Source organism: Oryctolagus cuniculus, chromosome 21 (genome assembly GCF_964237555.1).
Source record: "Oryctolagus cuniculus chromosome 21, mOryCun1.1, whole genome shotgun sequence".
Classification (NCBI taxonomy): domain Eukaryota; kingdom Metazoa; phylum Chordata; class Mammalia; order Lagomorpha; family Leporidae; genus Oryctolagus; species Oryctolagus cuniculus.
The window spans coordinates 5,670,728-5,697,887 of NC_091452.1; the positions used below are offsets into that span (position 1 = coordinate 5,670,728).

The following is a 27,160-nucleotide window of genomic DNA, read 5'->3' on the forward strand; positions in this document are numbered from 1 at the left end:
AAACTCGCTGTGGGAGCGGGCGCCCGGCCCGGCAGTGAGAGCGCCACGTGGGATGCCCACACCCCGTATCAGAGCGCCGGGGCTCCAGGCTCAGCCTGACTCCGGACCCAGCTCCCTGCTCCCGCGGACCCGGGGAGGCAGCAGGTGATGGCCGTGTGGGAGACCCAGAAGCTCTGGGGAGTGAGCCTGTGGATGGAAGGTGTCCGTCCATCTGTCTGTCTCTTCAGCTCTCTGAGTAGCTCTTTCAAATAAGTAAATAAATCTTTAAAAAAAAAAAAAAAACTGCAGCAGCCTTTCATGGTCTCTGTTTGTTTGTTGTTAATTATTGGGAGGCAGAGACAGAGCTGGAGAGTGCTCCTCTCTGCTGGCTCTCTCCCCTGATGTCCACCACGCCGGGCTGGACCAGCCCAGACCCACGAGTCAGGAACCTAATCCAAGCCTCCCATGTGGGTGGCAGGGACCCCACTGCTTGCACCATCACCATGGCCCCCCCGGGGGGTGCATCAGCAGGAAGGTGGGGTCAGGAGCTGGAGGCCGGTGTCCAACGCGGGACGTGGGCGCCTTCCCCACAGCCACCACCGCACAGCTTCAACCTGCAGGCCACGGCTCACAGCGGAAGGACAGGCGGGGGCCACAGCAGGAGGATGGGCGGGGGAGGACGGGGAGAGGGCAGCGGGAGAACGGGCCGGGGGTATGGCAGGACAACAGAGGACAGACAGGGGCACAGCAGGAGGACGGGTGGGGGGCAGGGCGGGAGCATGGGCAGGGGCACCGGGGGTCATGGCGGGAGGACGGATGGGGGCACAGGGGAGGACGGACTGGGGGAGCGGGATGATGGGCGGGGAGGATGTGAAGGGGGCACAGGTGGCGGGGGGGGGGGTTGGAGGGGGAGGAGGGGCGGGGAGGGGCGGGGCCGACCTTGATCATGTGCTCCTGCACGCAGAGCGGGTGGCTGCTGCCCAGGATGCTGAGCAGCTGGTCGGGCTGGGGGCGGGGCGGGGGGCGGGGACCGTGGGGAGGAGGGGCGGGGACCGCGGGGAGAAGGGGCGGGGCGGGGGCGGGGCCGACCTTGATCATGTGCTCCTGCACGCAGAGCGGGTCGCTGCTGCCCAGGATGCTGAGCAGCTCGTCGTCGGAGATGAAGAAGAAGCGGGGGAAGGCGTTCCTCTTGGTGTCCAGGTAGTCGTTGAGGCTCTTCTGGCACCGCTCCAGCCCCTCGGCGATGTGCTGCAGGTCGCTCAGGCGGTTCGGGGCCTCACAGCACCGCTTGATCACGGGGTCCTTCAGGGTCTCGCTCATGATCTGGCCAGGGCGAGGAGACGGCGTCAGTCACCGCGGCATGGGCACCGGCGGGCACAAAGCTGGCCCAGGGCCCGGCGCCACAGCCAGGCGGGCCACGGGCGGAGCCCGTCAAGCTCTTTTTGGAAAAACAAGTATTTTATTTGAAATGCAGAGAGAGAGAGAGTCTTCCGTCTGCTTGTTGACTCCCCAAATGGCTACAGAAGCCAGGGCTCGCTCAGGCCGAAAGCAGGAGCCAGGAGCTCCATCCAGGTCTCCCACGGCGGGGCAGGGGCCCAAGGCCTTGGGCCACCTTCCACTGCTCTCCCAGGCCACAGCAGGGAGCTGGGTCGGAAACAGAGCAGCCGGGACACGCACTGGGGATGCCGGCACTGCAGGCAGCAGCTTTACCCGCTACGCCACAGCGCCGGCCCCGGGGCTACCAGATTCTTAAACAGCATCTTCCAGCTCCACAGAACTCTGGCTGCCGCTGTCTCCTTCCACCTTCTCTGGAGGGCTGGCCTCAGGCAACCACCCCAGTTCTGCTCGCCGCTGTGCCCTACGCGCCCGCCGGCAGCAGGCTGACACGGAGCAGCCCCTCACCCCTCACCCGTCAGCGCTTCCTGACTGGAGGGAGCCAGCAACGCCACCGCGCACCGTCTGCACACGGAGAACACTCCCTGCCGCTCCCCGTGCGGCAAACGCAGAGCGAGCGACAGCCCTGGTGCCCATCCAGCGCCAGGGAGGCGGGCACTTCTCCAGCTGCCCGTGTATCCAAGTGTGCCCAAGACGGCGTGAGGAGCGCTCACTGTGCCGTGAGACCATCGTGTGTGTGTGTGTGTGTGTGTGCGTGTGTGTATTTATTTATTTACCTATATATTTATATAGCAATCGATATTCTGGAAACACACGCGCTCAACTGTGTGGCATCTGGGGGTGGCACTGGGTGCAGCAGTGGGGGAGGGACATCCACAGGTTCAAGTCCCAGCTCTGCTTCTGGTGCAGCCTCCTGCTCACGGGCACCCTGGGAGGCAGCAGGTGACAGCTCAAGTGCTGGCCCTGCACCCACGTGGGAGACCTGGATGGACTCCTGGCTCCTGGCTTCAGCCTGGCCCAGCCCTGGCTGTTGTGAGCATTTGGGGAGTGAACCAGCAGGTGGAAGATCTCTCTCTCTCTCTCTCTCTCTCTCTCTCTCTCTCAGTATGCTTGTCTGTGTGTCTATCTTCCATGAGAAATGAAAATAAAGTAAAAATTTTTTAAGTAAAGTAAAATGGTCATCCTGAGCAGGAGGATTATGGGTATTTGTTCTTTGCTCCTTTTTTTGCCTTTTTATAATTTTCAAATCCTTCTATAATGAATTTCAATAATTACCTTGTGTTTTTTTAAAAAACGGTTTTTAAAAAGAGCTTATGCAAAGGCTAAGAAAAAAAATCACAAACTCCAGTGGACAAAAAGAACAGAGGGGCCGTGGGGGGGGGGGGGGCTGTGTCCGGAGAGAAAGACTTCATGGCAAAGCCAAACAGCACAGGGCTGTGCCGAGGGCAGCGGTGGGGACGGCAGCCCAGCCCCGCGCGCATCTCCTGCGAGGACGTCTACCCGTGCCCCCTCCGCTGCACGCCACGCCCGGCTTCCAGCCCAGAAACAGCCAACGCTGAGGCACAGCCCGCGCTGTCCTGAAGGCAAAGGACTCTGGGAAAACAGAGCCCCCACTCCTGGAGCACCACCACTGCCGCCACGTGTCACACTAAGCCCGGAACACCACAGAAGCCAGGAGCCACCCACCCCTCATGACACTGAGACCATGGCGTGTGAGCGAGCGCACTGTGGGAGTGCAGTGTAGACACCTGTATGAGCGTGTGCACTGTGGGAGTGCAGTGTAGACACCTGTGTGTGTCACACCAAGCCCGCAACACCATGGAAGCCAGGAGCCACCCACCCCTCATGACACTGAGACCACGGCGTGTGAGCGAGTACACCATGGGAGTGCAGTGTAGACACCTATGTGAGCATGTGCACCATGGGAATGCAGTGTAGACACCTGTGTGAGTGTGTCACACCAAGCCCCGGGACACCACAGAAGCCAGGAGCCGCCCCTCATGACACTGAGACCACGGCGTATGAGTGAGTGCACCATGTGAGGGCAGTGTAGACACCTGTGTGAGCATGTGCACTGTCTGAGTGCAGTGTAGACATGTGTGTGAGTGTGTGCACCATGTGAGGGCAGTGTAGACACCTGTGTGAGCATGTGCACTGTTTGAGTGCAGTGTAGACGTGTGTGAGTATGTGCACCATGTGAGGGCAGTGTAGACACCTGTGTGAGCATGTGCACTGTTTGAGTGCAGTGTAGACATGTGTTTGAGTGTGTGCACCATGTGAGGGCAGTGTAGACACCTGTGTGAGCATGTGCACTGTTTGAGTGCAGTGTAGACATGTGTGTGAGTGTGTGCACCATGTGAGGGCAGGGTAGACACGTGTGTGAGCATGTGCACTGTTTGAGTGCAGTGTAGACATGTGTTTGAGTGTGTGCACCATGTGAGGGCAGGGTAGACACGTGTGTGAGCATGTGCACTGTTTGAGTGCAGTGTAGACACCTGTGTGAGCATGTGTAGCATGTGAGTGCAGAGTAGGCCCCACCCCCACCCCGCCCCACCGCGCAGGCCCCCACCCCGCCCCACCACGCAGGCGCCCGGCACTTGCCCTTCTAAACACCCTGTCGATGTTGTCGAACTTCTTGGCCTCGTCCGGGAGCTGAGACCGGATGTCTCCGCCGATGAAGATGCTCTCCAGGTACATCCACTTCCTCTGAACCGACATCCAGACCTGCAGGGGACGGACGGGCATCAGCGGGTGCAGCACCACACCGGGGCCGTGTGGACGGGCACCAGCGGGGGCAGCACCCACACCGGGGCCGTGTGGACGGGCACCAGCGGGGGCAGCACCCACACCGGGGCCGTGTGGACGGGCACCAGCGGGGGCAGCACCCACACCGGGGCCGTGTGGACGGGCACCAGCAGGTGCACCACGGACACCAGGGCCGTATGGCAAAATCCCAGCGCTGGCACGCGCTCAGCTCCACGCGGGCCAGGGCTTTCCAGGGGTCGCCTGACCGACCCCTCTGTGCCAAGTACACCGTTGTCCCCATGTATCCACGGCGCTGCTCTCCTTGGGCTCAGGTGTCCACGCTCACCCACGCCCACGAGGGTACAGGGCAACGAGGTGCTGAGAGAGCACAGCGGGCCGGCGCTAGGCTACCACCCGCAGCACCGGCATCCCCAGGGCTGGTTTGAGTCCCAGCTGCTCCTTTTCCAATCCAGCTTCTTGCTAATGCACCTGGGAAAGCACCCCACGATGCCCCAAGTCCTTGGGCTCCTGCACCCACGTGGGAGACCAGGAAGAAGAGCCTGGCTCCTGGCTTCGGATCAGCCCAGCTCTGGCTATTGTGGCCATCTGGGAGACCTCTCTCTCCCTCTCTCTCTCTCTCTCTCTCTCTCTCTCTCTCTCCCTGTCTCTAACTCTGCCTCTCAAATAAATAAATAAATGTGTTTTTTTTTTAAAAGAAAGAAGTTAACATCCACCACAGTTCTATGTGTGCACAGGAAGAAACACAGCACACAGCGGGGTCGGCTCTCTCCACGGCTTTGGGCGGCCGTGGGAAGCCCAGAACGCGTCCCCTGTGGGCAGGGAGTGGGAGACGTGGAAGACTGCTGCAGGCGCCTGCCCACGTGTGGCGACACCCACGGCTCCTTCCAGCCCAGCACAGGGATGAGCCCGCCGGGAGCCCGGGATCCGTGGCAATCATAGACAGGCTGGGTGGAAGCCCACGCAAAACCCACGCCGCGTTCCCTCCGCTCAGCAACCCCAGCCTGAGGGATGCACGCGGCAGAACCCAAAACAGGGACTCCAACAAGCAGCTGGACACGGAGGCGACAGCAGCCAAAGGTGGCACCCGCCTGCCACCAACCGATGACGGGACCAATGAGACACGTGCCACCCGTCCCGCGGGATCTCACGGCGCCACGGACAATGGCAGCAGGGAGGGGCCCTGGAAGCACTGTGCTAACGGGCGCCAGACAGAAGGGACCACGCGTCGGCGGCTCCACCCGTGGCAAATGCACAGAGAAGGAACAGACTGGTGCTTGCCGGGGAACCGGGTCTCCTTCTGATCCGTGGATTCAGATTCTGGAACAGGACAGAGACGGTGGTCACCCAGTGTGAGTGTGCCGAATACCACCGAACGGGGCACCTGAGCCTGGCTGCAGTCTATGGCGAGTACATTTCACACGGGTAAAAAAGCCTTCTCAACTGAGCAGGAAGACAAACAGCGCCACGTCTGCTAAGAGCTTCCGCTGATAAACAGGACCTCACCAGCACACCAGCATCACCACGGAGAGCCCGGCATGCTGGGAGGCCCGGCCTGGGCCCGACGCCCAGCCCAAGCTCAAGCTGTGCCCGGGAGCAAGGTGCTTGCCTGTGGCCTGTGCGGGGGAGAGACAGCCACACAAAGGTGGTGAAGGCGCCTGGGCTGCTCCCAGGTGGCTGGACTCGCCTTGTCCACCAGTGAGGAGAGCCCCAAACCACCCAATACGGTAAGAGCTTGTCCGGCGCAGCCCCGTGTGGCAGGCCAGGTTGCAGACTGCAACAGCGGATGACAACACGAGGCAAGCAGAAGAAAATGTACGTGAGGTGAACCTCAAAAGCCAACGTCACACAAGCCAGAGACAGCAGACGCAAAGGAGGGGGCGGATTCTGACCTCAGAAGTATAAAGTAGAGAGAATCAGAGAGAAGAAACTACAGTGAATGTTCACAATTCTCAGTGTGATTTTAAAGGAGACAAAAGCATCCTTGCGACAAGAACAGAACAGCACCAAACAAGAGCAGGGATGTGTGAGAAAGAAGCAATGGGACTTTCTGAAATAAAAAATACTAACCAAATGTAGTCTGGGGTGACCCTGCGCCTGGTGGGCGCCCGTCTGCCCAGCCCATGCAGGCGGCTAACCTGACTGCTGGCGGGTGGCAGGAGCCCCAGGCCCACCTCCCTGACCCTGCCTCCTGCTGAAGAGATCAGGGAAAGCGCTCCCGGGTGTGGCCAGGCCCCTCAGGAGGGCTCCGTAGGCTCCGTGACCCGCCATCTGATGGAGAAGCTCGCGGCGCCAGTGTCGGCTCTCTCCTGTGCAATCAGTGTTGCCCTGAACTAGCGACGCCCCCTCCACCTGCCCTTCAAAAGGTGTGCTTGCTCGTTAATAAAGGGACACGTTTACCAGCACTTGTCTCCAGCACTTCCTGTCGAGAACGCCATTGCCCCACCCATGCCAACAGTGCGTGGGCCTCGCAGGACAGGCCCACAGCAGTCATTGCAATTAAAAAAATAAATAAATAAAATAAAACCACCTCGGTCACCCATCTGCTCCCCCAGAAGAGAACGCGGGAACGGAGCCGCTCCGGCACAGTGCGTGCGGGCCAAGCTGCGCCCGCGCTGCCTCTCACCTCGATGACCTCGCCGATGAGTGAGAGGCTCTTCTCCCACTTGTGCACGGCCTGCAGGAAGGGGCCCACGAATCTGCTCCCCGAGATGCTCTGCAGGTTCACGGTGTTGTCGTCCAGGCTCTGCACGATCTCCTCCACCGACCCCAGCACGTAGCCGCGCTCCTGCGTGCCCTTGTAGTACTTGACCACCGTGAACTTCATGTTTTCCCACGTGTCGAGGATTTCCTTCACGGCCTGCCCGGGGACAGACAGGACGATCAGGCCCGCTCGGGGACCCCAGCGCAGCCACTCCCACAGCCGCTCTGCGTTCTGGGGCAGGCGCTCCGGCACGGCCACCTGGCCTCGGTTACTCAGCATCTGCCGGGCTCCAGGTAAGCATGCTACACACGTGTCCTCGTTTATTTGGTCCCAGGACCGTGTTTGCAGTGTGCATACAGGCATGTGTGTACCATGTGTGCATGTGTGTGTGATGTGCATGTGTTCACACCCATATGTTTATGGACATAAAGAAATGTGTGTGTGCGTGTGCATGCATGCCCTTGAGTGTGTGCACATGTGAGCCATGTGTGCATGTGTGTGATGTGCATGTGTTCACACCCATACGTTTATGGACATAAAGAAATGTGTGTGTGCGTGTGCATGCATGCCCATGAGTGTGTGCACATGTGAGCCATGTGTGCATGTGTGTGATGTGCATGTGTTCACACCCATATGTTTATGGACATAAAGAAATGTGCGTGTGTGCATGTGCATACATGCCCATGAGTGTGTGCACATGTGAGCCATGTGTGCATGTGTGTGATGTGCATGTGTTCACACCCATACATTTATGGACATAAAGAAATGTGTGTGTGCGTGTGCATGCATGCCCATGAGTGTGTGCACATGTGAGCCATGTGTGCATGTGTGTGATGTGCATGGGTTCACACCCATATGTTTATGGACATAAAGAAATGTGCGTGTGTGCATGTGCATACATGCCCTTGAGTGTGTGCACATGTGAGCCATGTGTGCATGTGTGTGATGTGCACGCATATGCATGGGTCTATGCACGTGTATGCATGCATGTGCATGCCTGTGTCCATGTGTGTGTGCATATGCATACATGTCCATGGGTATGTGCACGTATGTGTGTGCAGGTACATGGACGTGTGCCTATGTGTATACCATGTGGGCTTGTGCACGTGTGTGTACTATCTGTACACATGCATGTGCACTTACACGTGTGCGCACACTTTAAAACAGGGAAGAACATGTGCTAACACATAACCACAGGTATCTTCAGGAGGCCGGATTACTCGTGATTTGTTCATTCCTGCTGCTCTGGGCCAGGACCACCCACCACTTCCGTAGCAAACGAAGCCATCATTAGCAAAGACCGGAAGTGTGCCTGAGGCAGCGGCAACGGCAGCTCCTCGTCCCTCAAACTCAACGCACACCGGGCACACGCGCCTCGCCTCCGAACAAAGCCCGTCCGCCCCTGCCCCCGCCCCGCCGGCGCACCTTCTCGATGGCCACCTCCTTGACGGCGGCCGTGACGATCTCCCCCAGGACGTCCGCGTGCCTGTGCAGCTCCATGGCGAACATGTTTTCCAAGGTGAACGTCTCCGTCATCTCAAAAAACACGCCCGTCTTCTCCATGAGCTCCTTCCAGTGCCTGCGGGGAGTCGGGCCCCCCTTTACAGAGGGGACAAACCCCGCCAGGCAAACCCCCGTGACGCAGCCGAGTTCTGAGATACGAGGACACCGCCAGCTCACGCGCCCAGGCTGCCAGAGGGGAGCCCAGGACACGCCATCCTGCAAGACACCGCCCTCGCACCGCTGCACGGCCGGACAGGGAAGCGCACCAGTGCGGGGCCGGCGCTGAGGCACAGCGGATAAAGCCACCGCCTGCGGTGCCGGCAGCCCCACGTGGACGCCGGTTCACATCACAGCTGCTCCACTTCTGATCCAGCTCCCTGTCAAAGTGCCTGGGAAAGCAGCGGAAGATGCCCCAAGTCCCTGGGCCCCTGCACCCGTATGGGAGACCTGAAGAAGCTCCTGGCCCCTGGCTTCAGCCTGGCTCAGCCGCGGCTCTAATGGCCATTTGGCGAGTGAACCAGTGAGTGGAAAATCTCTCTCTGTCTCTTCCTCTGTCTATAAAACTCGGCTTTTCAAATAAGTAACTCTTTTAAAAAAATGTTTTTTTATTCTTTTCATGTATCTGCTAGAAATTTGTAAATTACATGAGTTGGGTCCTCAAGAAGTTCATGAAAAACGTGTCTTATGAAAAAAACAGGCACAAACTTCAAACATTTCTTGTTCCACGGTGAGTGTGCGTCACAGCCCTGCCTTCCAGGAAACACCTGAACTGACCTCACGTGAGCGTCCCTCTGTGGATGGGGCCTGCGTGGGCCCCTTGCCGTTCTTCTGTTTTCCTTGCGAGTTTCCAAAAAAGACCCCCTCCCCGCGGGCAGTGGCAGCCGGGGTGCAGGAGCACGGTCTCCCACGTCATCACTGCCCCCACCCCAAGGAGCTGCCCAAGCCTCGGCCATGCATCTAAGCAGAGGCGATGAGCGAGGGGCACGTTCCCCCACACACGCACACACGCACACGCACACGCATACATGCACACGGGCCGCAGCGGGGAGCACACACACACACACACAACCACACGGGCTGCAGCGGGGAGCTCACACACACACACACACACGCACATGTGCACACACACACGCACACCCACGCGGGCCACAGCGGGGAGCTCGCACACACACGCGGGCCATGGCGGTGAGCTCACACCTGTCTCTCAGCGCCTCGTGCTTCAGGTCCAGCAGCAGAGGGATGGAGTCCTTGAAGGCCTTCATCTTGGCCTCCAGGTGGAAGGCCACGGACAGGCCGCGCACCGACCGCGGCAGCTTCCTGAGCGCCTTGAAGAAGCCGTCGATGCCCTCCTGCAGGATCTGGACGTTCAGGTTGACCCAGAGCGCCTGCGACCACTCCTCCTTGGCGACCTGGAGAGGCGGGGGGGGGGGGGGGCGGCTCAGTCGGCAAGGCCGCCTGGGGGGCACGGGGGCTGCGGGACAGCGACAGCCAGGTCCAGATGCCCGGCCACGCCCGGAAGTGCCAAAACACTCTAGCTCCGGGACCTGGACCTTGAACCAAACCACACCAGCTTCTGTGAGCCCTTCCAGAAGGGTCTGCAGGGCCCACTCCAGAAACACACATTCCCCTTCTAGACCTAAGTGAGGGGTGGGGACAGACAGAGGAGCTGCTGGGCTCCTCGTTCAGACGCCGGGACAGGTGCCGCTCCTCCCTGGTCACAGTGGCTGGGCAATGGCTGACCCGGCCACCAACCACACCCGCGCGCCGGGGGGGGGGGGGGGGCGCTCCACCCACGTGGCAATGTATGGGGGCGGCCCCAGGAGATGGCTGCACACTGGTGACTGGCGGTCACTTCTACACCTGGAGCCCTGGGCAGACCTCTCTCTGAGCCGCAGACAAGCACAGGTGTTCCAGTCTCTGAAACCCGTGCTGGGGTCTGAGTGCCGTGGGCGGGTGGGAGGGATCCGGGCACGGCTGCTGGCGGAAGAATGGAACAGCCCCCTCCCCGTCCCCTACAGCCTCCTACCCCCACCCCCCGAGTGACACAGTCCCTGGCTCTTCACAGACGCTGGTGGGGGGAGGACAGAGGCAAGCGCAGGCTCAGTGCCCCCCACCCCCACCCCAGCTCTGGCCAGCATGGCAGGGGCCTGCAACGCACTAAGTCACTCTCCCAGTGAATGAATGAATGAATGAATGAGCGGTGGGAATTAGCACCGGGAACACAGAACTAAAGAGAGCCCTAGACGCCACGCTGTTCCCGGTTCACACACCTTATTTGCCCAGTTGTGGGGACTGCACGCGTGCCACACAGGATTAACCCTTCACCGTCTTGAGACGGGCAATTCCTTGCCGTCCGGCACTTTTCGGTGCTGGGCAGCTGTCACCACTCCCTAGCTCCAGAACTTTCCAACACCCCGGGTGGGGGGGGGAGCCTGAGGCCCACCAGCAACAACTGCAGCCCGCCCCCAGCCCTTCAAGGCTGCCTGCTGCTCCCGCATTCACCTTCAGGGACTCGTAGAGGTCGTAAATCATCCGCAGGCCGCTCATCTCCTTCTGCACCTTGAGCAGCTCCGGGTACATGGTGATGGGGAGGTCGAACAGCTTCTCCGCGTTGGCCAGCTGCTGGCGGCTCCTCTCGTGCTTGGCCAGCTCTCTCTCGAAGCTGCCCAGGAGCTCCACTCCTGGAGAACACAGGGACGGTGACTCACCAGACCTGAAGGCCTACAAGGCTGGGGGACAGAGGACCAGCGGTGCGCGTGCACTGTCCCTGCAGCCACACGCAGAAGCACTGACTGCATCGCAGCCAAAGCCAAAGCACCGATCGCACCTGCAGCTGGCAGGGGAGGGCCTGTCGATTCTCACCCCCAGAGCGGTCGAGAACGGAGCTTACGTTAAGGGGACGCGCTCTGGCCCTCGCGGTGGTCTGCGTCCCCAGCCTTGCTGCCCCTGGAGACCTCCAGGGCAGCGACGATGTCCCATGCACACTGCTGCTCCCAGTCCCCACGGCCACCCCCTCACGCCATCCCCGCCCACAGTCGCCACCCAAATGCCTTCCTTTGCAGTATCCCTAAAGGGACGCAATTGGTCCCCCCCCCTTTTTTTTTACTTGAAAGGCACAGAGAAAGGCAGACAGACACACACGTAGACAAAGAGATTTCCCTCCCACTGGTTCACTCCCTAAATGACCCCGACAGCCAGGGCTGCACCAGGCTGAAGCCGGGAGCCCAGAACTCAATCTGGGTCTCAGGCACCAAACACCCGCCCCCACCCCGCCCGTTTCTTCCGTGTCCCTGGCAGCCTTGAACTTGCTCCAGTCTCGTGGTATTTGCGGAGCTTTGTCTAGAAGATTCTCAGTGTTTTTCTTGTCACCCTTTTCTTCTGTTATTTGAAGGGCAGGGCAAACAGGAAGTGGCCAGGGTCCAAGCCCAGGAATGAACGTGAGTGTGTGCGGAGTGAGGTGGGCAGGAAGCAGGACAGGGACAGGGGTGGACCTCTGAGCAGCCCCGCCCACCGCACCTGTCTCGGTGCCTCCACACAGCAGGTCCACAGATGCAACCTCCAAAATCGTCCACGGAAACAGCAGTTAAGGAAGAAAGACACTTAAGCCATGTCTCAATGGCCACTTCCCATAAACCCCTGCAGCGAAACCTTGTCTGGGGCCAGGACGGGGCGCAGTGGGTTAAGACACCGCCTGTGCCGCCCGCATCCCATGTGGGTACCGACTTGAGTCCTGGCTGCTCCACTTCTCATCCAGATCCCTGCAGATGTGCCTGGGAAAGCATCGGAAGCAGGGCCGAGTACCTGGGCCCCTGCACCCACATGGGAGACCCAAACCGAGTTCCAGGCTCCTGGCTTCAGCCTGGCCCAGCCCTGGCCATTGTGGCCATCTGCGGAGTGGACCGGCAGATTAAAGAGCGACACCCTTCTCTCTCTCTCCTGCCCCACCCTGTAACTCTGCCTTTCATATAAATAAAATAAATCTTGAAAAGAAAAAAAAAAGAACATACATCATCCAACAGCCCCATAAAATCGACGGTGCCATTCCTACCTTTATCAAGGTCCTCACCAACAGACCCGGGGCCTTCGCTGTAAAAACTCTTGGCAAACTGCTCTATCTGGTGTCTGTAGTTCATGATTTCGCCGCGAGTAATCTGACAACGACACGGGGGTGTCGGCCCAGCCACGCACGGCTCAGCCACGCTCGGCCCGCCCAGGGGCTACGCGGGGAAGGTACCTCCGTGAAGGTTCTCTTTATGCCCCCAAGCGCGTGCTCCACGTTCTCGGAATCGGTGAACAGATTCAGCCACGTGCTCTCCAGCCTCTCCACGAGCTCCCGCTCTGCCTCGGTCGGCTAGGTTCCAAACGGTAGAGCGAACAACCCGTCACCACCAGCCCAGAAACGACGCTTCTGGTCAGCGTTCTGCCCTGCGTCTGAAGGACTTTGCCTTCCACAACACAGCCTAGGTCGTTCGAACCCACTTAAAGAAAAAAAAGCTACCTGAAATGTTAATATTGCATTTTATAATTAAAATAATAAAAAGTTTTAATTTTTTTATAAAATGAATTTTAGAGATAAAGAGATGACCCAGAAAGCCCTGCTTAAACCGAAGCCCAGCTTCAGATCAACTTAATCGGATTAGAATAGGTCAGTTTTGCAGGCTGGCGCTGTGGTGCAGCGAGGCACCTGTTCAAGCCCCCGGCTACTCCACTTCTGATCCGGTTTCTTGCCAATGTGCCTGGAAAAGCAACGGAAGACGGCTCGAGCACTTGGGCCCCTGCCACCCATGTGGGACACCCGGATGGAGCACAGTTATTTTTTCTTTCTAACACACACCAGGACGGCCGTGGAAGACGCCCAAGTGCTTGGGGCCCTGCGGCCCACGTGGGCAACCAGGATGGAGTTCCCGGCTCCTGGTTTCAGCCTGGCCCAGACCTGGCTATTGTAGGCATTGGGGAAGTGAACCGGCATATGGATGATCTCTCTCTCCTCTCTCCCTCCCTCTCTCTCTCTCTCTCTCATTGACCAAGGAGAAACAAAGACTATCAATCTAGAGCTGCATAGAATTTACGTGTCAGCACTCAAGTTGCTGAGCTGCTTCAAACTCCAGCACCCCTAGAGGCCTCGTGGTGAGGGAGCAGCGGCCTGGCTTGAAAGCTGAAGACCTCCCATCAGACAACCGTGCAGGATACAAAACCCCACCCCCACCCCAAACCCAGCTGTGGACTCTGAGCTCCTTGCAATCCATGTCAATAAAAACAAGGACGGGCCGGCTGGATCATCTGCCAGTTTCCTTTGTCATCTCGCATCTCTCTCCTCTGTCTACAACTCTGCCTTCCAATAAGTAAATAAATCTTTCATTAAAAAAAAAAAAAAAGAACAAGAGGTTGGAGAAGAGGAGGAGGAAGAAGGGAAGACAAGACTGGAGGAGGAGGAGGAGGAGGGAAAGAAAAGGGGAAGTAGAATTTGTGCAGGTACCGACTGCTCTACAAAAATACCACTCAAACACGCACATCGGGAAGCAACCTGAGCTCTTGTCACTGTGACTGCGGGGTCGCCACACACGCATGTCCTGTTACAGGCGGCCGCACGCCTGAGCAGCGCCCCCAGTGGGGGCCTTGGCCGCCCACGCCCTGGCGCCGACTCACCAGGATGTTGTACATGGCCATGGTCCGGTACCGCTCCTGCACGTCCCTGTATCTCAGCTCCATGACCAAGGACTTGCTTCTGATTTCGGCAATTGTGGCGAGCACAAACTTGAGGTCTTCCAGAGTGTTGGGGCTCTTCTTCAGGTTTTTGGCCAAGTGCTGGAAGGCGAAGTTCAAAGGACACAAAAGGGACAGAGAAAACTCAGCCAGGCCGCCTCCTCGGCCAGACGCCCCGGTGCTGCCGCGCCCGGCGCCCGGGTACCTCCATCTCCTCGTGCAGGCTGTGCAGCTCCTCTCGGGCCGAGTCGTTGAGGAGCCGGCCGAGGGAGATGACCCAGGACTTGGCGTTCTCCTGCACGGTGCTGGCCAGGGGCCCCAGCTGCAGCCTGACGCAGTGCTCGTCCTTGGTCAGGGGGTGGCGCATGACCTCGGAGGCGATCTTGGAGTAGAACTGCAGCTTCTCGTCGTACAGCACGCAGGCTGGCTTCCTGGCCGCAAACTTCTCCATCACGATGGCCTTGTCCAGCTTCCAGAGCGGCCGGTACCGCTTCCACTTCTGCAGGTACTTCATGAGGTTGACCAGGAGCCTGTGCACGTTCTGGGGGATCATGACCGCCTGCTCGATTATCTGCGGGTTCTGGGAGACGTCGCTGTAGAAGCTTATGACGACCACTTCTTCCTCCTCGCCCTTCTGCGGAAGGCACTCGATGCAGCTGCCGTTCATCCATCGCACAAAATGCTGGAAAAGCAAAGACGGGGTGGGGGGCCTGCGTCCACCCCTCTGTCACTCAATCGCTAAGTCTCCCGAGTGCTGGAAAATCGCTGAATTGCTAAGACATCGTGCCGGACTGCAAAGCTGACCCCAGTCCTTGGTCCCCCCCGTCAACAGACGGACTTTTACTCCCCGGCCCAAGCTGGCCTCGGGACTGGACCTGACCAATGTGGCAGGAAGCAAGTGCTGAGCCCCTGGCCCGAGAAGGCCTGCAGCTGTCACCCTCTCTTGAAATCCTGCAACCACCAAGTGCAGGCACTGGAGCCAGCCTGCCACGCTGAGAACTGAGAGCCCAGGCGCCCCGAAGGGCAGGACCGGGTCGCAAGGCAGGACGTGAAGGATTCCATCTTGGACCTGCCGAGTCCAACGTCCCAGGGGAGACAGCAAGTTGGCAGAGGTGTAGAAAAACGTGAGTGACAGACAGCTCAGAGCTGGGGTCGTCCCTGTGATAAAAAGCCACAGGAGGGGCCGGCACGGTGGCACAGCAGGGCAAGCCACCACCTGCAACACCAGCACCCTGTATCGGATGTCGGGTTCCAGTCCCAGCCGCTCCGCTTCCAATCCAGCCCCCTGCTAAGGCACCTGGGAAAGTGGGGGAGGACAGCCCGAGTGCTTGGGCCCCAGCACCCACGTGGGAGGCTCCTGGCTGTGGCAGCTATTCGGGGGGTGAGTCAGCGATTCCGTGTGCATGTCTGTCTCTCTCCCTCATCTCCCTCTGTCCCTCTACCTTTTAGATAAGCAAAATAAAAATTTTTTCTTCAGAAGCCACGGGACTGGTCACGATCAAGCAGAGGCCGACGGAAAGGGGCCGGGTCAAGCTTTGGGCCGCTCGTGGTTTCAGACCCGTGCAGGGGGCAGCGGGCAGACACAGGACCCGGCGGCCCCGGGCCCCCGCCCCGAGGAGCAGCGCCCCCACCTTGGTCATCTCCATGCAGCTCCGCACGCAGTGCACACACATCTTGTCGATCTCGTTGGCATTGGGGTGCAGGATGATCTCGGGGGCGGTCAGGATGGTCTCCGTTTGGAACAGGGGGACATTCCCAAGGATCAGAGAATTGAAGGACTGCAGATTCCTGGGGGAGGCAGACAAGAACGACCCGGACCTCGCGGGAGCCGGAGGACCTGCGGCAGACCCCAACGTGGGGCAGTGCCGCGGCCGCAGGTGGAAGGCTGCCAGCCAGAGGCGGCGGTATCCGACGCACGGGGCCATGTGCTCCGGGGTGTGTGTCCCAAACTTAGTCAAGCAGTGCATTTCCACTCTGGGGACCTCGACCACCTATCGGCTGGGGAATGAGTAAAAACGATGACCCAAAAGCCGCTCAACTCTGGCTCGGGAGGACAAACACTCGTCCTGTCAGCCGCTCTGTCCTCCCTGGCTGGAGCCCCGACCCCGTGACCCCCAGACCTGCTGCCCCCTTCCCTGCCCCGACCCCGTGACCCCCAGACCTGCTGCCCCCTTCCCCGTCCCGACCCCGTGACCCCCAGACCTGCTGCCCCTTCCCCGTCCTGACCCCGTGACCCCCAGACCTGCTGCCCCCTTTCCCACCCCGACCCCGTGACCCCCAGATCTTCTGCCCCCTTCCCCGCCCCGACCCCATGACCCCCAGACATGCTGCCCCCCCTTCCCCGTCCTGACCCCGTGACCCCCAGACCTGCTGCCCCCTTCCCCTGCCCCGACCCCATGACCCCCAGACCTGCTGCCCCCTTCCCCGTCCTGACCCCGTGACCCCCAGACCTGCTGCCCCTTCCCCTGCCCCGACCCCACGACCCCCAGACCTGCTGCCCTCTTTCCCGTCCTGACCCTGTGACCCCCAGACCTGCTGCCCCCCCTTCCCCGTCCCGACCCTGTGACCCCCAGACCTGCTGCCCTCTTTCCCGTCCTGACCCTGTGACCCCCAGACCTGCTGCCCCCCCTTCCCCGTCCCGACCCCGTGACCCCCAGACCTGCTGCCCCCTTTCCCGCCCCAACCCCGTGACCCCCAGACCTGCTGCCCCCTTCCCTGCCCTGACCCCGTGACCCCCAGACCTGCTGCCCCCTTTCCTGCCCCGACCCCGTGACCCCCAGACCTGCTGCCCCTTCCCCCGCCCTGACCCTGTGACCCCCAGACCTGCTGCCCCCTTCCCCTGCCCCGACCCCGTGACCCCCAGACCTGCTGCCCCCTTCCCCTGCCCCGACCCCGTGACCCCCAGACCTGCTGCCCCTTCCCCATCCTGACCCCGTGACCCCCAGACCTGCTGCCCCTTCCCCCGTCCCGACCCCGTGACCCCCAGACCTGCTGCCCCCTTCCCCCGCCCCGACCCCATGACCCCCAGACCTGCTGCCCCCTTCCCCCGCCCCGACCCCATGACCCCCAGACCTGCTGCCCCTTCCCCTGCCCCGACCCCGTGACCCCCAGACCTGCTGCCCCTTCCCCATCCTGACCCCGTGACCCCCAGACCTGCTGCCCCCTTCCCCCGCCCCGACCCCATGACCCCCAGACCTGCTGCCCCTTCCCCTGCCCCGACCCCATGACCCCCAGACCTGCTGCCCCCTTCCCCTGCCCCGACCCCGTGACCCCCAGACCTGCTGCCCCTTCCCCATCCTGACCCCGTGACCCCCAGACCTGCTGCCCCTTCCCCTGCCCCGACCCCGTGACCCCCAGACCTGCTGCCCCCTTCCCCCGCCCCGACCCCATGACCCCCAGACCTGCTGCCCCTTCCCCTGCCCCGACCCCGTGACCCCCAGCACAGCCAGAGGGACTTGCCTGAAACCTGTGATCCCACCCCACACCCCCCCACTGGAAACACTCCCAATTCCCGTCGCTCTCAAAAATGAGAGAGAACTAAAGAAAAATACTTTCTCAGGAGGCTGAAGCCACGGGAGAAGTCCCTGGGTGGTGACATGAAGGCCACCCTGGATGCTCTGAGCATAAGAGCAGTGGTGGGGGCCGGCACTGTGGCATAGCAGGTAAAGCCGCCACCTGCAGTGCCGGCATCCCATATGGGCGCCAGTTCTAATCCCAGCTGCTCCTTTTCTGATCCAGCTCCCTGCTATGGCCTGATTAAGCAGTAGAAGATGGCCCCAAGTGCTTGGGCCCCTGCACCCATATGGGAGACCTGGAAGAAACTCCTGGCTCCTGGCTTCAGATCAGCCCAGCTCCAGCTGTTGCAGCTATCTGGGGAGTAAACCAGCAGATGGAAGACCCCTCTCTCTTTCTCTCTCTCTGCCTCTCTATAACTCTGCCTTTCAAATAAAAAAAAAAAAATCTTAAAAAAAAAAAAAGCGCCGTGGTGATGGATTTCAAAGGCTGATTTCTCAGGTCACCCCTAAGCTGCCAGCCTGTGCCCCGGCACAGCTCAGGGGCCACCGCTGTGACCAAGTCCGGCTGCTCGGCCCAGCCGCTGGTCTTCCAGGCCGGGAGGGGGGCACGCGGGCTGCCTGGTGTGAAGCTGGCACACGACACACACGTGACGAGCACGCTCTCCAGGGGTCGCTCCAGACCAGCAGGAAGGGGGCAGGGCCACTCAGGCGGTGTGAGCGTGGTGCCCTCTGGGGCTCCGGCAAATACCGAGTGACAGCAACTCCCCACCACCAGGCGAGCACAGACACACGCGGCTTCCAGACGGCCGAGGTAGAGGTGGGGCCGAGCTCCCTGGTGGCCGTGTCCGGGGACCCCAGGGCCTCCCGAGAGCGTGCGCCCAAGGCCGGCGGCCAGGACACGGCGGGCAGAGGGCCCCACCTGAGCACGAGCTTCGTGAGCGCCTCGTAGATCTTGCTCTCCCAGTACTCGTAGTAGGCGGCCAGCTTGGGGGCCTTGCCTGTGTTGGTGTGGACCACCAGCCCCTCGACCTTGGTCAGCAGCGGCCCGATGGCCAGGTACCACCTCACCATGTGCTCCACGTCCTTGGCCCGCTCCCGCTCGATGTGCTCAAAGAACTCCTTCACACCTGCGGAGAAGGTCACGTCCAGACATCAGCCCCCGACCTTGACCCCGAAAGCAGAGGACGAGCCCACCCCCACCCCAGTGGTCAGGGCCTGGCGTGTGCACAGGGATGCCCGCCCAGGTATTCCACGCACGGACGGTGGCCTCGGATCCTGGGCAGCTTTGCCTCTCGACCACGCCTCGCTGCTTCAGGAAACCCGTGTGACTGCCTGGGTACCCACAACACGACCACCACACAGAAGAACTCTTTCTGACCCTCGGGCGTGGGATAGGACAGCGGCACCGTGGCAGCCAGGAGGACGCCCGCCTTCTCCCCACGCAGGCCCGGGCAGCCACACCCACCTGGGATGTCCTCCTCGCCCTTGGGCACCGGGTACTTGAAAAGATTGATGGACTCGATGAGCGTGAGCCTGGAGGAGATGTCGTCCGCGTTCTTGTGGATCTGGTGCACGAGGGACTCGAACTTCCCGATGGCCTGGCGGCACCGGGTGATGTAGTCGGCGATTCCTGCAGGGACACAGGCAGGGGCCGGGCTTCCGCTGCGTCTCCCCGGCGCTGCCCACAGCCCCGCAGGGGCCCTGGGCCCCAGTCAAGCCCCTGTCGAGCTGCTTCCTTTCCAACTGTGCCACAGGCATGGTGGCAGTGTGCGGGGGTAACACTCCGGGTGCTCCATCTACACTGCCCGCGGCCTGCCAGGGAGACAGCAAGCCTGGGGACGACACCCCCACAGCGAGGAATGGCCACCAGTCTCGCACTTTGTCCAAAAATCTCAAAACTGACCACAGACTAAACTGGAAAACATGAAACTGGCATTTTCCGGGGGGAGGGGGAGTCTGTGAGAGGTAGGTGTAGGCAATACTGCTCAGCTTGACACCAAAATGGGAATCCGGGGGGACAGGACCTCACCACAAGCCAAAACGTGTGCTGAGCGGGAGGTCCCGCCCAGTGCACAGAGACGCGGCACGGGCGGCAGGAGACGTCCACCAGCCGCTTCCCCAGCCGGGGCCCGGGAGAGGGGATGTGCGAGGAACTCAGAGTTCGGCAGCAGCAGTGCCAACGATCCCACGGAAAACGCAGCAGTTCCGATGGCAGGCAAGGGGCTGGGTAAAGGTGGTGCCTGTGGCGCCGGCATCTCATACGGGCACCAGGTTCCTGTCCCGGCTGCTCCACTTCCCACCCAGCTCCCTGCTGACGGCCTGGGAAAAGCAACAGAGGATGGCCCAACTGTCTGGGCCCCTGCACCCATGTGGGAGACTCGGACGAAGCTCCTGGCTCCTGGCTTCAGCCTGACCCAGCCCTGGCCATTGTGGCCATCCGGGGTATCAGCCAGCAGATGGAAGATCTCTCTTCTCTAACTCTTTCAAATAAATAAAAATATCTTTTTCTAAAATAAAAAAGATGCCAGTTAAGACACCTGTGCCCGACGTCAGAGTGCCTGGGTTTGAGACTCCCCTCTGGCTCCTGACCCCAGCTTCCTGCTAATGCAGACTGGGGGAGGCAGCAGGGGATGGTTCAAGTAGTTGGGTTCCTGCCACCTACATGAGCAGTCCAGATAAGAGCTCCTGGTCGTGGCCTGGCCTGGCTCGGCCCTGACTACTGCGGGCATTTGGGGAGTGAACCAGCAGATGGAAGCACTCGCTCTCTAAATATAATCTTTAACCTTTTATTAAAAGATTTTATTTATCTGAGAAGTAGAATTACAGAGAGAGAAAGAGAGACAAAAGTCTTCCATCCGGCCGGCGCCGTGGCTCACTAGGCTAATCCTCCGCCTGCAGCATTGGCACCCCAGGTTCTAGTCCCGGTTGGGGCACCTGGTTCTGTCCCGGTTGCTCCTCTTCCAGGCCAGCTCTCTGCTGTGGCCTGGGAAGGCAGTGGAGGATGGCCCAAGTGCTTGGGCCCTGCACCCGCATGGGAGACCAGGGGAAGCACCTGGCTCCTGGCTTCGGATCAGCGTGGCACACCAGCCGCAGTGTGCCAGCCATAGCAGCCATTTGGGGGGTGAACCAACGGAAGGAAGACCTTTCTCTCTGTCTCTCTCTCTCTCTCTCACTTTCTAACTCTGCCTGTCAAAAAAAAAAAAAAAAAAAGTATTCCATCCACTAGTTCACTCCTCAAATGGCCACAATAGTCAGAACTGGGCTGATCCAGAGCCAGGAGCTTCTGCCAGGTCTCCCACGCAGGTGCAGGGGCCCAAGCAGTTGGGCCATCTTTTACTGCCTTCCCAGGCCATAGCATAGAGCTGGATTGGAAGAGGGGCAGCCAGGACAAGAACCAGCACCCATATGGGATGCCAGTGCCACAGGCAGAGGCTTAGCCCACTAAGCCACAGTGCTGGCCTCAAAATTTTAAACTTTTTTTTTTTAAAGATTTATTGATTTGAAAGTCAGAGTTATACAGAGAGAGGAGAGGCAGAGAGAGGTCTTCCATCCGATGGTTCACTCTCCAGATGGCTGCAATGGCCGGAGCTGTGCCAATCCAAAGCCAGGAGCCAGAAGCTTCTTCTGGGTCTCCCACATGGGTGCAGGAGCCCAAGGACTTGGGCCATCTTCTACTGCTTTCCCAGGCTGTAACAAAGAGCTGGATTGGAAGAGGAGCATCTGGGACTAGAACCGGCGCCCATATGGGATGCCAGCGCTTTAGGCCAGGGCGTTAACCACTGCGCCACAGTGCCAGCCCCTAAAATTTTAAACTTTTTAAGTAAGAAAATAGGTGCCAGCTTTGTGGCACAGAGGGTTAAGTCACTACTGACAATGCCAGCCTCCCATGTCAGGGCACCGGCTCGAGTCCCAGCTGCTGTTCCCAGTCCAGCTCCCTGCTAGCATGCCTGAGAATACAGCAGGTGATGGACTAAGTACTAAATACTTAGGCCCCTGACAGCCATGTGGGAGACTCAGGGGGAGCTCTAGGCTCTGGCTTCAGCCTGGCCATTGCAGTCATTCGGGGAGTGAACCAGTGGATGGAAGACCTCTCTCTCTCTCTCTCTCTCTCTCTCTCTCTCTCCTTCTCACACGTAACTCTCCCTTTCAAAATAAATAAATCCTTTTGAAAAACCGTATCAGCCGGATCTGTAAACACAGGTAAACGATGATTCCACAACAGCCTGCAAGAATGTGTGCCCCCCGAGGCTATGGGGCGTGAGGAGGTCTGTCACGGTACCGAGCGAGTTCCAGTTCAGCCGCTTGTACCCGGACCGGAACACCCTGATCAGCTCCTGAGAGTGGTCGTCCAGCAGCACGGTCTCGGCCTCGTTCAGCGTGCCGATGAGCGCGTGGTAGTGGTCCAGCATCTGCTGGATCCCGTGCGTGTACCTGCGGGGGAGAAGGGGGCGCACCTGCGTCACCACCCACCTCCACCCCAGCGGCTCCCAGTGAAGCCCGCCAGACACTCAGCAGCCAAACCCACAGGGCAACCGGGCCTGGGACCTATAGCTCCGACCAAGAGAGCCACAGGCACTGGGGACGCCACCACCCTGCTCGCGACTTCCTGTTTGTTACTGGCAGTGTACAAGGCGCCTCATTGTGGCTTCTGGGTGGATGAGTGAGTCCACACCTTCAACACTTGCTGGTTTGAATTACAGAGTCCACAGAGATGGAAGCCGGGGCCAGGGTGGGGCAGGGTCCCAGGTGGGGCGGGGTCCCTGGGGACACGGCAGCAGCCTCTCACCTTAGGAATTTGTCCTCCTGCAGAGCCACGTTCCTTGCCAGCTCGGGGACAATGAACCCCAGCTGCTCCAGGTACTTGGCTTCATGAATGATCTCTTTCAGAGCAGGAGCGAAATTGATGATGAACACAGTGCCCCTCTCGGGGGCCGCCGAGGCCTCGTCCGGGGCGGTGGAGGACTGTGGGACAGATAGTTCAGGTTCAGCACATGAGGTGGGGGCACAGAAGCCACCGGGGCCACGTGACCTCTGCAGAGGTGAAGGCGGCTGGGGAGCCGGCCGGCATGAGCCTAGACACACGGGATCCCAGCGCCGACAGTGGAAAGCTGGGAGATGCTAGGAGATGCGGGCAGGTCTGGCAGGACTGGGTGGGGGATGGGGCAACAGCCACCATATTTGGGCAGAATTTCAGGGACCAAAAACCCAAAACTGCCATGCCCAGGTCTTTCCTCCTGACAGCGGGGGCACAGTCATCCTCCCCATCCAGGGGTCCACATCACGGATTCAACCACCCATGAGAAATACTCAGAAAAATGTAAGTCTGTAGGGAACAGGCACAGAGCTCCCTTCCTGCCATTCAGCCTGAACAGCACAGCACAGCTCCTTACACAGGAGCCACCTGGCGTCTGGTACCCTGGGTAACTGGAGACTTAAGGAGAACGAGAGGACTGTGGGAGCTACATGCAGGCCCCTGGGAGCTACATGCAGGCCCCTGGGAGGTACACGCAGGCCCCTGGGAGCCACATGCAGGCCCCTGGGAGGTACAGGCCGGCCCCTGGGAGCCACATGCAGGCCCCTGGGAGGTACAGGCCGGCCCCTGGGAGGTACATGAAGGCCCCTGGGAGGTACAGGCCGGCCCCTGGGAGGTACAGGCCGGCCCCTGGGAGCTACATGCAGGCCCCTGGGAGGTACATGCAGGCCCCTGGGAGGTACAGGCCGGCACTGTGCCTTTTTTTTTTTTTTAATGCCAGGGGCAAAGAGAGCTCCAATCCCCTGGTCATGCCCCAGATGCACGCGCTGCCCCAGCCCCTCTTCTCCCCGCCCAACCCTTGCCCTGCTCGGCCTTTGATCCTGGAAACACCCGTCCACGGCAGCTCCCCACACCACAGGCAGTGATGCAGGTGCCGGGCCGCCCGCCGCTGGGGCCCGGGGCCGAGGCCTGGGGGCGGCACCTTGGTGAGCAGGCTCCTCTTCATGAGCGCGGGCAGCGTCTGCTCCGTCATCTCCCTCCACTGCAGGTACTTCCGGTCCTCGTAGTCCTTCATCGTCTTCCCCACCTCCAGGTACTTCTGCTTCACCTACCGACCATTCCAGGCAACCGTCAGCTCAGCCTGCGGGGCAGCGTCCCCCACCTCTCCACCTGCACTGCACAAACTCATGAATCAAGTGCACTGCTGAAGGCTCGTGGAGGAGGGGCCGGCGCTGTGGCGCAGCGGGTAAAGCCACTGCCTGTGACACCAGCATCCCCCGTGGGCACTGGTTCAAATCCTGGCTGCTCCGCTTCCCATCCAGCTCCCTGCTATGGCCTGGAAAAGCAGCAGCACATGGACCCACGTGGGAGACCCCACTTCATGCCACAGTGTCTGGGTTCACAGGCCACAGCCACACTTGCACATGAAGAGACTGTTGGGAAACCAGGGTCTTACACTGTGAGGTCGACCAGTTGCCCAGAGATGGTGCAGTTCCCCACCCCCCTCCCTAAATGTCCAAAATAGTTATTACTTGGGTCACTAAGGATAAGGTCTTCTAATCCCTGCTCTTGGTCATACAAATTGTGGGAAGGAACAGTATCACAAGCAAGTGGCAGGCTCCAAAGAGACTGAAGACCAAGTACAAGGAGAAGCCCAGGTCACCACTACCTGACAATGCCAAACAGAAAGACCACAAAGGTAGTTTCACAGATGGGCCCTGGGCTGGCGCTGCAGCACAGTGGGTTAAGCCACCACCTGCGACAGCGGCACCACGTGGGCTCCAGTTAAATCCCTGCCGCTCTGCTTCTGCTCCAGCCCCCTGCTAATGGCCTGGGAAGGCAGTGGAAGATAATCCAGCTTCTTGGGCCCCTGCACCCATGTGGGAGAGCTGGGTGGTTCCAGCTCCTGGCTCCAGCCTGGCCCAGCCCCAGCCATTGCAACCAGCAGATGGAAGATATCTCTGTCTCCCCCTCTCTGTCACCTGCCTTTCAAATAAATATTTTTTTTAAAAGAAGGGGGGTGGTGTCCTGGGGCTGGCGCTGTGGCGTAGCAGGTGAGACTGCCGTCTGCAGTGCTGGCATCCCAGGTGGGCGCCGGTTTGAGTCCTGGCTGCTTCACTTCTGATCCAGCTCTCTGCTATGGCTTGGGAAAGCAGTAGAAGATGGCCCAAGTCCTCGGGCCCCTGCACCCACAAGGGAAGACCCGGAGGAAGCACCTGGTTCCTGGCTTCGGATCAGCACAGCTCTGGCCATTGTGGCCAATTGAGGAGTGAACCAGCAGATGGAAGACCTCTCTCTCTGCCTCTCCTTCTGTGTGTAACTCTTTCAAATAAATAAATAAATCTTTTTAAAAGGGGGGGATCCTAAATTGGGGTACACAGGAGGATCCCCCTAAGGAGCAGGCATGGGTTTGAAACCAAGCCGCTTCTGTCCATGGCTTCTGGAAGGTGACGCCACCGAGATCCACAGTTCTCTCAGATGGCATCAGCTGCCCCCAGCCCCCGTAGGCTCAGGACATGCCAAAGAGACCTACTTCCTGTGACACTACCGAGATCCACTGTTCTCTCGGATGGCGTCAGGTGCCCCCAGCCCCCATAGACTCAGGACGTGCCAAGGAGACCTACTTCCTGTCCCCGCTCACTGTCCAGTATCTCCTCCACCTCCTGAAATCTGAGGATGGTGTGCTTGATCCGGTAGAACAGGGAGCGCTCCCAGTAAATGGCGCCTGCGACCGGCGGGTGGTTCTTGTACAGCGGAGGGTTCTCCAGGTTCTGCACGAAGATCTTATTCACTATGTCGATCTGAAAAGCAACCACAGGTGTTCTGCACGAGCCACAGACACTACCTCGTCAGCCAAGGAACACTGGGGATTTGAGTCTATAATGAAACAAAAACCGGAATGTCAAGAAATATCCTGGGGCCAGCACTGTGGCATAGCGGGTAAAGCCACTGCCTGCCACATCAGCATCCCACATGGGCGCCGGTTCGAGTCCCGGCTGCTCCACTTCCAGTCCAGCTCCCTGATAATAGCCTGAGAAAAGCAGCAGAAGATGGTCCACGTGCTTGGGCCCCTGCACCCGCGTGGGAGACCTAGAAGAAGCCCCTGGCTCCTGGCTTCAGTCTGGCCCAGCTTTGGCCACTGTGGCCATTTGGGGAGTGAACCAGCAGATGGAAGACCTCTCTCTCTCTATCTTGTAACTCTGCCTTTCAAATAAATAAATCTTAAAAATACGAATTCTAACACCCAATGATCTCAAGGAGTAAAAACATAAAATAAACAAACATTCTAAGATAAACAACAGTGCGTCTACTCCTCACACACCACCTGCTGCCTCTGCTCACGCTCCCGGGTAATTTTCTTTGGTTTAACGCACGCGCTGCTCCCTCTGCCTCACGGAGCGTGCGCACCATGTGCACTGGTTTGACTGGATCACCGGAAGCCCTAGAATCCTGCAGACCTGACGGGTGGCAGCCTGCCTCTGGGCTCTCGTTCAGGTATTCCAGTGTGGTTGGCCCCATGACGCCCATATCCTAATGCCCAGAACGGCAGACGTGCCGGGTCCTGGGAGGATGGGGTGTGGAGGCTGCGCTGGAATTCAGGTTTGCCGATCCGCTGGCTGCCCGGATGCTCTGTGTGAGCCCAGGCTCCTCACAGGGACGGGAGCAAGGAGGCAGGCTGGAGGATCTGGGAAAACCAACAAGCCCCTCCCCTGGAGCTCCAGAGGGGAAGCCAGTGCAGCTGCCACCCAGCCCACAGTGCACGGGAGGCGGTGCGTGCCGAGACCACGTCAGGGCCTCATCCCGCCCCTGTCCAGCCTCCGTGGCCTGCCTCTCCCCGCATTCTCATTGTGTGGTCTACATGGGAGCCTCAGCACCTTTTGGGCTGTTTCTCCCACTAGATACTGATTTCGTGGAAGGCGAAATCTGAGTTTTGTTCACCGCTGTGCTGGGGCTGCACGCGTGCCAGGAGAAGTTTCCTGGATTAATTACAAACACAAACCGGATCCTTGGACACGGGAGGCCGTGGCTGGCACTGCTGGTGCCGTGGTTGCCACTAGCCCAGGCTTCCCACTGAACTCCCCGCACGCAACAACAGGCCCCCTGTGGTTGGGCCGCTGTGTTGTGCGAGAGGCCGGCCACGGGAACTCCGAAATGCAGATGGGAAAAGTTGGGCAGCGGGGAGACTCCGTCGCTGGCGTCCGTCCCGCCGAGCGCGTTTCCCGCAGCCGCGGCAGCCGTCCGTCTGCGGTTACCTCTTTGCAATACTGGGCGAGGATGTCGTTGAACTTCATCATCATCTGCCGATTAATCGCCTCCCGCGAGCGGATGTGCTTAAACTTTAGGAGCATGTCAAACGCTGCCTCGGCTGAGCGGAGTGTCTTAAAGGATTCATCAATGAAGTTTTTTGCTTCTTTCTCAATAACCTGCAAAAAAAAAAAAAAGGTGGGGAGGGGAGCATGAAAATAGCTCTCGGGCACCTGGAATCATCCTGCAGAAACCAAGTGGCAGGAAGCGAGAGGGAGAGCCCGCGGCCGAGGACGCCTCCCACCGGGCTCCCGCGGCAGCTGCTCTCCATTCAACGTAGCAGATCAGCTGCCTTAGCGCCGGCCGATCAGAGAAGAATCT

The 27,160-nt window shown here is 59.8% G+C and overlaps 1 protein-coding gene across 2 annotated transcripts in view; it reads right to left on the reverse strand.

Moving 5' to 3' along the window:
- DNAH10 (dynein axonemal heavy chain 10) overlaps positions 1-27,160 on the reverse strand; it is a 130,539-nt gene that overhangs the window by 77,527 nt on the left and 25,852 nt on the right. For both annotated transcript variants that reach the window (XM_070066094.1, XM_070066093.1), the window contains exons 12-29: positions 26,788-26,958; positions 25,159-25,335; positions 23,517-23,642; positions 22,349-22,524; positions 21,842-21,993; positions 19,028-19,192; positions 18,482-18,689; positions 15,679-15,835; positions 14,253-14,729; positions 13,991-14,149; positions 12,579-12,695; positions 12,393-12,495; positions 10,847-11,025; positions 9,542-9,753; positions 8,267-8,420; positions 6,764-6,997; positions 3,976-4,098; positions 1,069-1,302 (exon numbers count right to left, since the gene is read on the reverse strand). In XM_070066094.1, coding sequence (XP_069922195.1) covers positions 1,069-1,302; positions 3,976-4,098; positions 6,764-6,997; positions 8,267-8,420; positions 9,542-9,753; positions 10,847-11,025; positions 12,393-12,495; positions 12,579-12,695; positions 13,991-14,149; positions 14,253-14,729; positions 15,679-15,835; positions 18,482-18,689; positions 19,028-19,192; positions 21,842-21,993; positions 22,349-22,524; positions 23,517-23,642; positions 25,159-25,335; positions 26,788-26,958 — 3,324 coding nt within the window. The remainder of the gene's footprint in view (positions 1-1,068; positions 1,303-3,975; positions 4,099-6,763; positions 6,998-8,266; positions 8,421-9,541; positions 9,754-10,846; positions 11,026-12,392; positions 12,496-12,578; positions 12,696-13,990; positions 14,150-14,252; positions 14,730-15,678; positions 15,836-18,481; positions 18,690-19,027; positions 19,193-21,841; positions 21,994-22,348; positions 22,525-23,516; positions 23,643-25,158; positions 25,336-26,787; positions 26,959-27,160) is intronic.